This window comes from Acanthaster planci, linkage group LG12 (assembly GCF_054643075.1).
Source record: "Acanthaster planci isolate LZ-2023a linkage group LG12, COTS_SCS, whole genome shotgun sequence".
NCBI classification, from domain to species: Eukaryota; Metazoa; Echinodermata; class Asteroidea; order Valvatida; family Acanthasteridae; genus Acanthaster; species Acanthaster planci.
The window spans coordinates 12580100-12595184 of record NC_141788.1 but is presented as its reverse complement, the minus strand read 5'-3'; the positions used below and the strand labels follow the sequence as shown (position 1 = coordinate 12595184).

General features: G+C 40.2%; 1 protein-coding gene across 10 annotated transcripts in view; it reads right to left on the bottom strand.

The window, feature by feature from the left end:
• Positions 1-969: 969 nt before the first annotated feature.
• Positions 970-15085, bottom strand: part of LOC110988044 (serum paraoxonase/arylesterase 2-like) — a 190888-nt gene continuing 176772 nt past the window's right edge. For all 10 annotated transcript variants that reach the window (XM_087144534.1, XM_022251254.2, XM_087144540.1 and 7 more), the window contains one exon: positions 970-4732. In XM_087144534.1, coding sequence (XP_087000660.1) covers positions 4556-4732 — 177 coding nt within the window. In that variant the 3' untranslated portion in view covers positions 970-4555. The remainder of the gene's footprint in view (positions 4733-15085) is intronic.

Below are 15085 nucleotides of genomic sequence, written 5' to 3'. Positions count from 1 at the left end.
TTATATTCACTTTATTTCTTGTTCACATTTAGTTGACTTCTCAAGTACGCAAAGTTCAAGAATTGGTTTCCTTATTTTACTGTATACATATAACTCAACTCTCCACTTTTCAAGTTTATATTCTTAGATTCATGCTTTTAGTGTATAAATTCATAGTTCCTTTGTTCTGTGTAGATGTCTATAGTGCAGTATAGTATAGCCACCAGTAGAGCCTTAAGCTTTTAAGTTTTAAGTTAAGCATATATAATGACACTGCACACAGTTTCTTGCAAGACACCATACCTTAGTGCAGGGAGGCAGGAAGTCTGCCAGTGTTTATTGCCCTGTAGAGATTTCTTTGTCCAGTGCTTAATGGAGCATGAGAATTAAGATACCAGCAGTGTTTTATTAGACTGGCACACTAGTCCTCAAGTTATGTGATGCAGCATATACACGTAATTTCTCTTTTTCACACTTAATTAAGAGTGCGATCCGCATATTGGTTTGCTAATTATTTTGTCATGTTATTTTGACATAATGTTGTTCTTTGCATTTTCATTTATGCTAAGTTTGTCTTTATGAATCCTTAGGTTATGATGATGAGTGGACTGTATTGAGTCTATGCTTTGCTGAATCCATAGTATACATGTACCCAGAGATCATGGTATACACACTTGCTTTAGTTGTTTCCCATTTTTGTCTTTGAAAGTTAAAGCATTCACATGCCTTGTATTAGTTCATTTTTGGAATTTAACTTGACTCTACTGTTAGAAGCAAAGTGTGTCATTGAGTTTGACTTATCTCTATTGATTGCACTAGATTCTTGAGGATTATTAGGTTTCTTCTTATAATTTACTTTGCTGGATTGGTCTTTCCTAGAGCATTGTATTTATATGGAAATTCTAATTTTGGTATCTTTTCAGGGTTTCAGTTTCCCACCTTTTTAAGATGCAGTCACCAATAAAGAACCAGACACAAGACACAATAATGTACACCGTCCTTGTCGTGTCACATTTCAAGGTGTCGCACTTTATTTTTGTACACTCAGGAAAATCATCAGTAACCTAGTGGATCAACTTTAAGCTGGATTTATATTATGTTTCCTCATGCTGTTCTCTCTTTTAATTAATGGGCAAGTCCACACAGCATCCCACTACCAGTACCAGCATTATGTATACATTGGGTTTCCATCAGATCCACACAAGGATAAGCATGCTCATACATTGAACTTTATGCTGGGATGCATTTGCGATGTCTTTACAAGATAATGTCTTCACACAGCAAATTACACACAATTTAAGATAAAAATTGAAATACCTTAGCTCTAACTTCTAAGATTAAATTACTTGCTTTTATTACGTTGGGTTTACTTCCACTAAATTTAGAAATAATAAGAAATATGCGCATTGATTTGAGAGCTTTGTGACCATTTCCATTTAAACAAGATGGCACTCGTTGACGACAGCAAAAGCAGTGAAAAAGTTTCATACACTTATGCTAATGATATGGTTTCAACAGCCACCTTGCATACCAAAGTGTGATACCAAAGTGTGATGCCATTTGGACAGGGAAGTGTAGTGCAAACAAATGCAGTAAGTGTGTGTTGGTTGTTCTGTTGCTAATACCATTTACGCACCTGACATATTCACTTTAGTACTCTAAAGTTAAGGGACAATGCAGTTAACCTCTTCTCGGCGGGAATTTCTTTCCGAAAGCTGACTCGCTCGAATTCCAGCCTCGCTTGGCCATGAAGGCCTCCTGCCAAATTGCAAATTCTCGGTTTGTGGCCCAGCGTGCTCTGCACGCTTTCACATTCCCGTTGCCTCTTTTCAAAGTGGGGACTATTGTGAAGCTGGTGATTATGATGCAAATTCGGTCTTTTCATTTCTGGGCTAAACACAAAGACCAATTACCATATACACAAGAGCCAGGGTCTGCCTTCTTTCACCGTGTTCGCTCGAGCGTGGGCCAAGAATAATAGCTGAAAAGCGGGCTGAGGATCTCAATTTTTACTGCGTGTCTTAACACGTCCTGGCGTTAAGGGGTTAAAGAGTAGTGTGTGCCAAACTATGTAAGTTTTTAAGTAGTCTGTAACTTGTGACTTGTATCTCTTAACTGGTCTGTCATTTTCTTAGGACAAACACTTACTATAGTTCAACATTGAAGGGATTATTTAGTAAAATGCAAAGCCACAAAATTTGTTCATTATGAATTTGTCAAACATAGTTACCATACACTTACTATTTTTCTTACTAAATAAGAGTAAGAGCACTGCAAGAAGGGTGCAATATGGGCGTGCTTGTCCCCCCAAAAAATAAAAAAGGAACCATCAAAATCAAAAGAAGTGCTGAAAACACCTCTGCACTGACCCCCTTGTAACCTTAACTGTTTATTAGTTTGCTCTTGAGTGATCCCCCAAAAGTCCTCCCCTTCCCATCTAAAAAAAGCAAAACAAAACAAAATTCCCAACAATGGTCATAAACCTATCATTTTGAGAAAAAAATGGGACAGAAACATCATTACCTAGTTTGCAGGGTTCTGAAATGTGTGGTGTGTCTAAGGAATGATTTTTCATTCTCAATTTACAAACGTGTTACAGGCTTGTTATATAATAATCCTCTTCTGTCAAGTCACAAACTAGAATATAAATTCTGCCATTTGAAACACATCAAAGATCTCCTACTTCACCAAACACGCCCAATATTTTACTTTACAAATTATGCAAGGTTTTAGAATTTAATTCACAGATGTACAATGTTATGCACACCACTGGAGACCTATGGATTTGTTTTGACGTGTGAAAACTCAAATCATCCTTGCCAAATTTTGTACCTCAAATGTTACATCTCAGTAATATGCAAAAAAATAGGGGAAAAAAACAACACTTTTTCTTAGTATCCGCCTTGAGCAGAAGCACTCCCTCCATTCAAAAGAGCCATACAGGAGGGGAGTGTTCGTGAACCAGCAAAGTGGAATTCCTACCAAAGGAGCCTCTGTTGCTTGCCTTTTCTTGGTCCAGCACAGGGTGCATGTCTTATGGGAGTAAATCAGCTTATTGCAGGGCAGAAAAAGTTTTTCAAAGTTTGGCCATTTGTATTTTTGGCCATTTGGCCATGTGCATGTACATGGGCTTACATGACCTTTATCTATCAATAATCATGCTGTATCCTCTCTGAGTGATCTCTGTATGCCACTCCCCAGATTGTATTGTGTTATTGGGGCGTGATCCCTGGCTTCATGGTGTTTCAGGTTTAATGGCTTCTTGCTAGCGCTCCCCCCACAAAGATATTGACAAATGTGACCCGGTACATCGTAATCAGGAAAAAGTCGCTGAGGCTGTTTTATATAATGGCTGAGTGAAAATGTTGAAAAAAAAAATCAATGTGGCGGTTTCTGTATATTTTGGAAGTGTATGAATGGAAAGTTACCATCAATACACTTGTAATGAGTACCATTTGAAAATGAAATTCTATTTCTGACCTACATATCTCCAAAAGTCAATTTGTGACTTATTCAAGATTTCAAAGTACCAGGTCACAGATGGGAAGAGCCACCAACATAGGGCTATATAACTCAGTTGGTAGAGCACAGTATTCCGGAGGCTGCGGGTTCAAATCCTGCTCCAGTCAATTTCTTTGTTCATCTCTATAATCAATAATTATTTAAATTAAACTCCAATAGCCAGCATCTGACTTTGATGACTGATTACCAAAGAGCAAAATTTAGGCCTTTATATTCAATTTATGATGGGAAATAAAACTTTAACGGTGTACGTGCGCATGTATAAACTTATAACTACCTACGTGAATGTCAAGTACAATAATTCACATGCCATAACGTGCCAAAATGAGACAAAGCACTTAGGAAAAATCCTTGTAAGATGATGATAAATGTACTCACTCTTCCAAATCACACTCATGACTTATCTTGGATGATTGAAGGGTAACCTGGGATTAGATTGGATCAACCTGGATTTATCTATGTTGAATTATGACTTAATGTTGGATGGAAAAATAATAGAAAGTGAGTCGACGATAAAACTTGATTGGAAAAAGCGAGGTATGATTGAGGGTGCCCTAAAAGTTGATTCACTGAAAGGAACTAAATGTAGGTAAAACACAAATGGGCTCTTATCTATAAGGCAAATTATTAATGCTTTCTGACATCCACCTTTAGCCATCTTGGTATCAATACTATGCACACCAGCACGGTAGGAGCTCCTGGTGCAACATCTGTACCACCCAACCAAAGCATTCAATGTTGAAGGCATGTGAGTATGGCTCTTTTATACAGACACATACATCGGACAGTTTCCTTGTTTTAGCACATGTACTCAACTTACAAATACTTGGAATTAATTTGGTGCCTGTACATGCTTTAAACCACCTTCCACTTTTGTGTTGAACGTTTTTATTAAATCACTTATCATCACTGTCTCAAAAATGGTTCTTTTTTGCTAGCTTAAGTTGCTTTCCCAATAGGAGATTCAAATGGCGTGTGGGACAATTAAAAAAAATCACATGGACTGTTACTGCTTAGGGGCAGGAATGATAAACTAATACAACACAAGAGAACTTTAGAAAGCCAGTACTTGACAATGTACCAATTTGTGAGTGACAGAGCCAATGAGTAACTGATTATTATAGTAGGCAGCCACTGAAGAGCCAGAGATTTGCTTGCCATCATCTACATATGCCTCCCTGATATCATAAGAGTATGGTGCAGTCTTTGACTTCAGCTGGATATGCAATACCTACAGCAGGGGCAAACAGAAAAAAGTTACTTTCTACTTTGATGCCTAAACCTGTCATGGTAAGTATTATCTGCACCCATGTTTGTTAAAATAAGGCATCATAGCACAGGGATCTTCTTTGGAACAATATTGTCCTTGCAATTCAGAAGTACAAGACAGTTATGTCAAGGCAATTGCTTGTCAAGGGGGATTTAATTCTAGCCAAAAATCATTCCTCTTCACAGTAACAGTAAACTTGTGTTTCTTCACATAGAAAACACAGTGCCAAGCGTAAATCCAATGAAGGCCTTTGATTCAGTAGACGTGTAAAGTTTGTGACATGCACAAAGGCCAATGAAGAGAGGGCAGTATGATAACTGTTGCTCATTCAGATGGATTCACTTCCTTGCAAAATCTGTGATCATAACAATGATTGTACATTTGTGTTTCCTCACATAGAATACACAGCGCAATTGTAACGTAGGCCTGATCCACAGGTGTGTCACACTTCAGAAACACAAATACAAAGTCATTGGGATATCAACAAATCTTGAACAATGAATGAAAAATCCTGTACAGGTATTTTTGGAATCTCACGTACTACTAGCCCCTTTTCTGAAACATAAAATTGATGATCAGACTTTCTGTTGGTTAACATGTAGTGCTTGTGTGACAGGTCATTTTTTATATTCTTTGCCTAGCGCCCTCAGTTGGCTGTGCCAAGTCAGCTGTTTTGTGCAAGTTCATTCTGAGACCCCCTCTAGGACCTTGTGAATTCATTTAGTGACCCCCTCTAGGCACCTATGTAGCACATTGTCCTTTGTTTCATTGCACTCTGAGTCTTCAGCCAGTAAACACTAAGAGTTCACCCTGCTAAATAACTACATCTAGCATCAAGTTCTTCAGAAGTTTGAGATAGCCAAGGCTGGGGGTCTTCTTTTCCTGCAATGCAGCAACGCCATTAAAAGAACCAGACCAGTAAATGTACACCATCCTTGTCGTGCATTTTCTTGTGTCACACTTGGATAGAGAATGCCTCATAGTACCGACAGTGGATTAACCACTTGCTGCCGGGGACATGGTTTCGGGCATGCAGGCTTTACACACAAAACTGGAGAGCCCAAAATCAGACAAAAGAGCTGGGCCTTGTAACAAAAGACCATACTCGGAATAAAAGACTGAGCTGCTAAAATTGCCAAACATTTTTTCAGTTGTCAATAGTGGAGGAAATGCATTATTGTTTTGAAATATTATACAACTGTTTGTGGCATTCAGCGCGAGTAGATTACCACCCGGAACAAAAGCACTCCAGCAATTCAGTGAAGAGCGATACAGTATCGCTGCAAGCTAATCTGGCCCCTATTGAAAGATGCCAGCACAATCTGGGCTCTTTTTACAAGGCAGCAGGCCTGGCTGAAATACTCGGGCATCAATAGATGTTGTCTGTCAGATTAGAGTAGCCACCTGACAGTTATTCGTGTGGTTGTAAACGTCCAGTACTAAAATGAAGTTATGATTTTTTGTAAAATTTTGAAAATGGAAAATTTTGAAAATCCATGGGTTTACATCATGCAACTTCAAATTACACCTGGCAGCAAGTGGTTAACCTACAGACATGCACAAATGAGAGAGAACAGAAACAACCAAAAAGAACATAGAAGCTAACACTCCTACCACAAACAAAGAATTATAAACATGACGAAAGAGCTTCATTTGTAGATAATTACAGTTTATCAAATCAATACAGAAACGTGTAGCGAATACGGAAAATTTAAAAAACTGGAAGATGCCAAACTGACATGTTCATTAAAGTAAGGTGCTTAAAAAAAGGACGAATATGGAAGTGGTGCTGCAATGCATTGTGGTACAAGAGGGTGCAATGCAGTTGATCAAGTTTTAAGCAAAAGGCACTGAGGGAAATTCTCATATGTAGGACTGTTTGGGTAGGTTGAACGCAGTGGAACTGAAAACACAGGATTGCAAAGAATTTAACTTTGAGGGCACGTCATGTGACCTCTAATGATGTCATAAAGACGTCATGTCTTGAGAAACATTTATGCTTAAGGTTTTCCTTGATGAAACTTTGACAAAAATACTGACTTGCAAATAGCCTAAAGTGATCTACAAAAAATGTGTAGAAAGTGAACAGTTTATTTTGGGGGGGAGGGGAGGAGAATGCCTTTTTTTGCAAGTTGAGAAAAAGCCCCCCAAATTTTAACAGAAACAAAAGCCATTTCAGCTGATGCCAGAAATAGCAAAAAAAATCTTGACCAAAATACTACTTTTCAGAATGTGGAAAAGCCAAAAATGGAAAAACTAGAAAGGGGGATTAAACAAACACAAAGGAAAGGGTATGAAAATTACCTGTTTGCCTAAAAATACCTCAAAATTGATGGTTTGTAAATTTGCTTCTACTGAGTACTTGTCCCCCCTTGGAAAGAGCTTCACCCCTTTTCTAGCAATGCCTGTTATGTCAGATACTACAGTGTTTTTAGGCGAAATATTCTAATGGTAAATTTCAATGTTATTTTGTAATTACAGCACGCCTCTCTTTTACACATGCCCTTTTAATGTCGCATGAATATTCAAAACTGTACCACCATTAAGACCACTGTATTTTCCAATACAGCCCACTTTGAATGTGGCATCATAAAAAGGTGTTGTCAATCCCCCCATTCCAAGTGCTCTTTTTCATGTCTTATCCCCTACCCCTCTAAAATAAACACCACTGGCCAATGCCCCCCAAAAGTTTTACACAAATTTAGTCAACTTTGCCCTGTAGATCTTGTCGTAATTCACACATACTGAGCTTTGTAAAAGTTACTTCTGGTAAAATGTCCAGTAAACACCCAAAAGGCCAGTAATTGGAGTGGACACCCTGCTATAGATCAACTTTTGAAGCATGGCCGTCAGACCCGGGGGGGGGCATGGTTCCCCACTTTTTTGAGGCGCAAAAAAATAAAAGCAGGATATTTACACTGCATTTTTTCTAAGTTTGTTCAGAAAAGGCTAGCTTTCAAATGTTTGGAAAGGCACACTTTATGCCGATTTAGCCTGTTTTCTTTTGATCATCCACCATCTTTTCTCATCTTGGATGTCGCGTCAAATTACATCATGTTCTCGTAAATGTTGTAAACCCATGTGCTTGAGCAGCTACTCCTGGTGGCTTAATTGATAGGATGCGTGCACATTATCTGGAGCCAGTATATACATACTCCCCACACGCCCCTTGGGATAACACTAGCAGCTGACTCGAATGTGCAACCTCTGACTGGTAGCCTGGGAGGTGGTTGCGCCACAGCACATGCTACGAAGGAGCAAATTTCACAGTGCCCATGGCACGTTGGTCCATGTAAGTGCTAGTGATGCTTGTTGGACCACATTGAAGGCATGCATGATTAGGACGCATGGTGCAAAACAAGATGGTGGACAATATTGAAAGGGATTTTAGTTGCGGTTATCATAAATTCTCTCCCCTCCGAGTCCTCAATCTGCTTACAAACAATTCTAACGGTATGGCTGTAGAAATTCTTACATTCAATAAATATTTATTCCAGCTTGTAATAAGTTGAAGAATCCTTCCAATAATAATTCGACATGCACCTGACATGGGCAGCGGGCACGACCTAACCCCACACATGTAGGGCCGTACATCATGGCTCTCTTTTGAAATCCATCTTTTAACTTTCGCCACTACAGCCCTACTTGTATGGAATCTTAGCGCAGATTGTCGGGAACTTTGAACTTCCAAAATAAAAACAGCCAGACAATTTCACTTACAACAGTTGACTACTCAAGAGTTTACTATCTGACTGTCCCAATAAAATTCCCATGACAAAAATTACCGCATTCGTCCTTTTTTACAAAAGAAGGCATCTTTTGAACCCAGTCTGTATGCCGACAATGTCCGTCGCCATATTTAATAAATAAGCACCATACAATTTTCATCATAAATTTACTTAAGGTGGATTTATCCCGATACGTCATATTAATTTATTTTGCAGAAGCTTAAATTGAAGGCCACCAGGAGCAGAACATTAGCAGAATCAGTAAAGTTGTGCTATTATATATGACACACAAATGAAACAAGTTTTATGGTATTGTGGCATTTTATTCCCACAAGCCAGCCTAGGTCCTACCAGTCTGGGCGAATTGTTTCCAACTGTGGGGAAAGTCACGTGACCTAAACCTAAACTATCTGCCTTGGCCCTTGAGTTTGGGCCACTGTCCGTCTTCGGCAGTGGCCCAGAAATGTCTGTACTTCATCTTGGGCAGGGTCTTACTCATTTCCAGGTGGCCACTCACTTGTCCACCATGTACCTCTGATAGGATTTCTTTCCTAAGCTTCTGCAGCAAAACCAATAACCAGTTGATTGATTTGCTGTCATTTGACTCCCACTTCTTGTACAGCACCCCTTCTCTGACTTCTAAGGGACAGCGACCATTTAGACCCGGTTTGAAAAGGGCCCCCCGGTAGCCCATCCGGGATAATGCCTGCCCGGTATTCAGCCTACTCCAGGCCGGTATAAGGCCTGTCTGCACATTGGCATTTCAAAGTCCCTGATGAAAGGCTTCCCCCACCATGCTTGCACAGATGAATAGGGGTCTAAGCGGATTAGTGTAAACATTGTATAGAGCTGAAGGATTAAAAACCACAAGCAGGTTCCTTCTGGCATAGATTACATGTACCAGTACTTGCAAACAATAAACCCCAGGATGAAGAAGTTCGAGATCAACAACCAGTCCAGCATCCCAGGCCAGTAGCCAGGCCGGTATGAAAGGGGTTTTTGCAACCAAGCGAGCTTACCGGGGGGCCCTTTTCAAACCGGGTCTAAATGGTCGCCGGCCATAACTGGTCCCAACTCTACCGGTAAGTCTTAAACTCAGGAGAGTCGGGAGATACATCTTTCCAAGCACGGCAACCCTTACCCCTCACCTTCTCTCACACAACCCAACTCATGGTCGTGTCCTCGAGTTGAGTCTTTCTCAATTCATCCTTTGAATTCATCCTTTGAAATCATTGGCTGGGCTACTATGCCCCTGGCCAACATTTCCTCTGTTGGTGCTCATGGGGCTTCCTGCCATCAACTGTCCTGGTCTCCATGATCTCCTGTTGACCACATGGTCTCCTCTCGACCACATTGTTTGCACTGTCTCCTTGAACGTCCATCTGCATTGGCATGTTTCTTGCCGGGGCATTGCTGGATGTCATATTCTGATATGACTTCCAACCACCTCGCCAGCTGTCCCTCATGGTTCTTGAAATTTAGAAGCCACCGAAGAGCAGCATGGTCGGTTCTGACTGTCACCTTCCTCCCGTAGACGTACTTTTTGATCTCTTTCAAGTATGCAGTAGTTTCTTTCAGGTCTACTGAGTTTTCTGCTGGCATAAGCCAGAACTTTCACTTCCTCATCCTGAAGCTGGGACAACACAGCATCGATGCTTTGTCCACAAGCATCAGTGTCAAGGATGAAGTCCCCCTCAGGGATAAGGTACGCCATGGCTGGAGCGGCCTGGAGCTTAATCTTAAGCTCTTCAAATGCTCTTCAAATTCTGTCAAGGCATGCAGAGGACTAGCTATCTCTCCAAAGCTCCCTGATGTACTTTCGGTAATAGGATACAAGGCCCAGGAAGCTTCTTACATTCCTTACACCCTTTGGCACTGGTCACTCTGCCACTGCCCTCTCTTTTCCTGGGTCTGTGGCCACCCCTTTTGCGGACATGATGTGTCCAAGGTAGCCAACTGACTTCTGGAATAGCATGCCGTGAAATCTCATTCACCAGAAAACCCAAATTCATTAGCAGCCTAAACTCGGGCTTCCTGGCAGGTCGTACCAGGATTTTGAGGATCTCAAATCAGCTACTGTTATTGTCCTCAGGGGATTTTGTTACAAGCTTGGCACAAAACTGTAGACGAGGCTTGACCTTGGCTTGACCGGGTGGCGAGTGGGCTTTGTCTATAGTTTTCTCAACACACATCTAGTTTCATACTATACTCAAAACTAGTGTAGCATTCCATTTTAATCCGTTATGAAACCACATTTTCCCCTTACGTTACGTTAAATCTTTGAGTTATAGAGTCGTTTTATGGGCCACAACTTACTCAGCACACATGCGTGAAAGCTGCCTTACAAGTGCATGAATAACACCTTTTTATCACACTGTAGATAAAAGGCATTATACTCTGCAAACTATTAGCAGTTATACTACACGTGCATTGTGTTAGCAATGGCTTTTACATGTACATGTACGTCCGGTAAACAAACAGTGCAACCTTTGACCCTGAGCTTGCAACAGCAAGCTGTTTGCTCACAAAGTAGTTGCGCACGCAGGATGGGTACAAGAGCGCGCTCATTCTGCAAAGAAAAGAATTCAAGGATCCAATGAATACATGCTATGATATATCTGAGTGCGCAATGAGAGGCAAATTGAGCTAGTGAAAAAGAAAGGAGCCAATCAAAGTTGTTACGTGTAATCAACGCTTTCTCCTTGGAGGGAAAACATATTGGAGTTATGCCATTCTGTCAGAGTCATCCTTAGGAGGCGGAGGGTTTTTAGATAATTGGGGTTTTGTTAAGAATTCACCAAGAATTCCCACGGCTGCCATGTATTGCATGGCGAAGCCAACTAGACAACGCCGTTGCCTGGTTTGTTTTCTGTCAGGGGTGGCTAATCAACAAGCACCGGCCAAGAAGAAAAAGCTCTCAAACAAAAAAAAAAGGGAATTCCCCTTGCTTTCCCAACCGCTACAAGCCTCGACTTGCCCGGCCTATTTATAACGCGTTTCTATTTAAGGTAAAATACGCTATATTTACAACCGCCTTAAATAAATGGACTATTAACAAAAAACATGTCAAGTCAAGTTGCTACAAAAAATGAGAAAAATTTTACAAACCTATATATAAATAGAGACATGAACAACCCCAAATCAAGACCGGTATTAACGACCTTCAATCAATTTAAGACGGCATTTTCAGCAGATTTTGTGAAGCAGTATGACGACCACCCAAGCGTAAATTTCACTCTATGCCTGAACTCGTTAAAGCCATTCAAACGAACCAAAAGCAGTTCAGGTACCTCCTACGTCAGTCATATCGCCAGCTATTAAAAATGGTCCAAGAAAACAATATTCCATTTACACACACGAGCAGAGTCCTAAAGCAAGATCTCATCAAAGCGATTAAAGCTTACACTCAACCCGAAGAAATTGCAGAAGTTGATATTAGAAACATGAGACGCTTTCAGGGTAACTACCCCAATTGGGAACTAATACCCAGCTTCTTTGAATACGATCTTGTATACTTTTTTGGATTTTCACAAAACTTTGATCGAAAAAAGAAAGCATTAGCCAAATTGAGAGACATCAGCTCTTATAAATTACAAACTGCCCTCAAAGTGAAGTTTAGATTGGAAAAACCCAACCCAACCAACCTTGGTACATTCACCTTCCCCGAGTCAAAATACAGTGGTCATAACTAAAAAGGACCTAGTGGGAGCACTCGCGGAACAGAGACAAAAACAAATCGAGGACGTGGGGGTCCACATGCAATGCGGATCAGGGTGGGTTTTTGATAAAGTGGTTGCTTTTTACATTAACGTGGTGATCCATAACCTGGTAGGTGCCACGTATATTCCACTACCTAAGCAATTGGCACTTAAGGAAGCAATCATTAAGGTTTGAAACAACGACCAGCAGTGCATCCGATGGGCATTGAGAGCTGCTTTAAAGTTTTATTCAGATAACGTCACAAGCCAAATGAAAGTCAATTCAAAATTTAGAAAACATGATGAGCACACCTCAACTTTTACAGAAGCAGATGGCTTAAATTTTGCAAACATAAGCTTTCCAACACCCATTTTGCAAATTCCATGTATCGAGTCACAAAATAAATTGGCAATCAACGAGTTTGGTTACGAAAAAAAAGACGGCGTTTATATACTTTATGAAACTAAGTGTATAGGTGATCCGATTAATTTACTTTATTTTACCTAAGATGAAAAGAGTCACTACTGTTGGATTAAAAATTTCTCTCAGTTAACGGGTGACGTTAATAAACATGATGGTAAGAAATACTGGTGCTTTAACTGCATGTCGCACTTCCAAACAGAAGAAAAGTTAAGCAGACACAAAAAAGATTGCCAAGGGTTAGACGCAGCACCCTGTAAAATCGAATTACCCGCCAAAGGTAAAAGCATTGTACGATTTGAAAATTATAAAAACAAACAAGATGCTCCTTTTGTGATATAAGTAGATTTTGAGTCAGTTTCAGAGCACCTTCCACCAAGAAGACAAAAGAATCGCATTGCCAATGCCCACTCCCCAATGAAGCAAAGACCAAAGGTGACCGAGCAGCTTACAGTTCTGCAAAGCAAATCTGGTTTTAGGGAACTGCTCTGTATGATGTGCACAAAGCCAATCAACAAAGTCCGCAAGATCAGAGATCATTGTCACATGATGGGTAAACATCGAGGCCCCGTGCATGCAAAGTAATCTCAAGTTAAGAGTCGTCCCAAATCAAACGCCTGTCCCAGTGATTTTGCACAATTTGGAAAAATACGATGCGTATTTAATTATGCAGGGTGTTTGCGAGTTTAACGGCAAGGATATTAAATTAATTTCTAAAAACAGCGAGAATTACATCGCATTTTCATTTGGCCAACTTAGGTTCCTAGACTCCTTTCATTTCATGGCGGCTTCGCTCGATTGATTGGTAAAAAATTGTTCACCGACGATTTCAACTTACTTCGAGAAAGATTCCCAAATAACACTGACACGCTTTTAGAAAAGGGAATTTATCCTTATGAATACATTGACTCTTTTGATCGCTATGAAGAGACGAGCCTACCATCCATAGACGTCTTTTATAGTTCTCTGAAGCAGTCCACCGTGACCGAGAAAGAACACACCTACAGTATGGCACACTTTTGATTGCAAAATTCTTGAAGACTATCACAACCTATACGTGGAAACGGATGTGTTACTACTAGCGGGTGTATATGAAAACTTCGGCAAAGTCTGTAAACATAACTACGGCCTTGACCTGGCTAACTATTACACATCACCTGGCCTATCGTGGGACGCTCTGTTAAAGCACTCTGGCATCAAATTGGAACTATTGACAGACATAGACCAGCACCTGTTCTTTGAGACAGCCAAACGCGACGGTATCTCGAGTGTGGGTGCAAAGCGTTTTGCCAAGGCGAACAATCTGGGTTTATCTGACTACGACCCAAATGAACCAGAGTCACACATTATGTACCTGGATGCTAACAATTTGTACAGCTGGGCCATGTCAGAATCGTTACCTGGGGGTGAGTTTCAGTGGAAAAAGGAAATGGGTAAGTTTACTCCTGATTTCATTTATAAACTTTCGCCAAATGACTCGCGGGGATACATGTTTGAAGTCACTTTAAACTATCCGCAAGACATTCATTCATCACACAACGACTTCCCACTGGCACCTGAAAACCTAGTAGTTCCAAATGAATGGTTTCAGACTACCAACAAAAATTAATTGGCAAAGGTGAGCGAGTAACTTCTGTAAACAAACCCGTGGCGACTTTAGGCACTAAACATAAATACGTAGTTCATTATCGCACGTTGCAAAAATACCTGGAACTTGGCCTTCAGTTAAAACAGGTTCACCGCGTAATGTCACTTAAACAGGTGCCTTGGATGAAGAGTGACATCGATAAAAACACTGAGTTATGCAAATTAACTAAGTCGATTTTGAGAAAGACTTCTTCAAATTGATGAATAATTCAGTTTTTGGAAAGATGATGGAAAATGTAGGATCCCGAATCAACGGTCATTTATTAAGAGACGTGCAAGATGCCACCAAATACAAAACATTAACGTTTAAACTGAATTACAAATTGACTACGCCGTTTAAAGAATGTGATCTCTGGTTTGTTGAAATGTTTCGCGTAAAGACCAAGCTGAACAAGCCCATTTACTGTGGTGTGAGCGTACTTGACTTGTCTAAGACCTTTAATACGATTTCTACTATAATGAATTAAAATCCAATTTTGGTGATAAAGTAAATTTACTTTACACGGACACAGACAGTTTACTCATTCAGATTCAAACTGACGATTTAAACGGCTACTTGAGTAAGAAGAGCAACTTATTTGACTTTGATAATTACCCGCCCGACCATAAACTTTACGACCTCAAAAACAAAAAAGTCATTGGTAAAATGAAGGACGAATTTGGAGGTAAGGTTATTTCAGAAGTCGTCTGCATTAGGCCTAAAATATATTCGATATTAACAGAAGATCAAAATTTAAAGAAGGCAAAAGGCATCACTAAAGTAGTCACTGAAAAACACTTATCACACGCCGCGTATAAAAGCTGCCTATTTGAGCGGGTG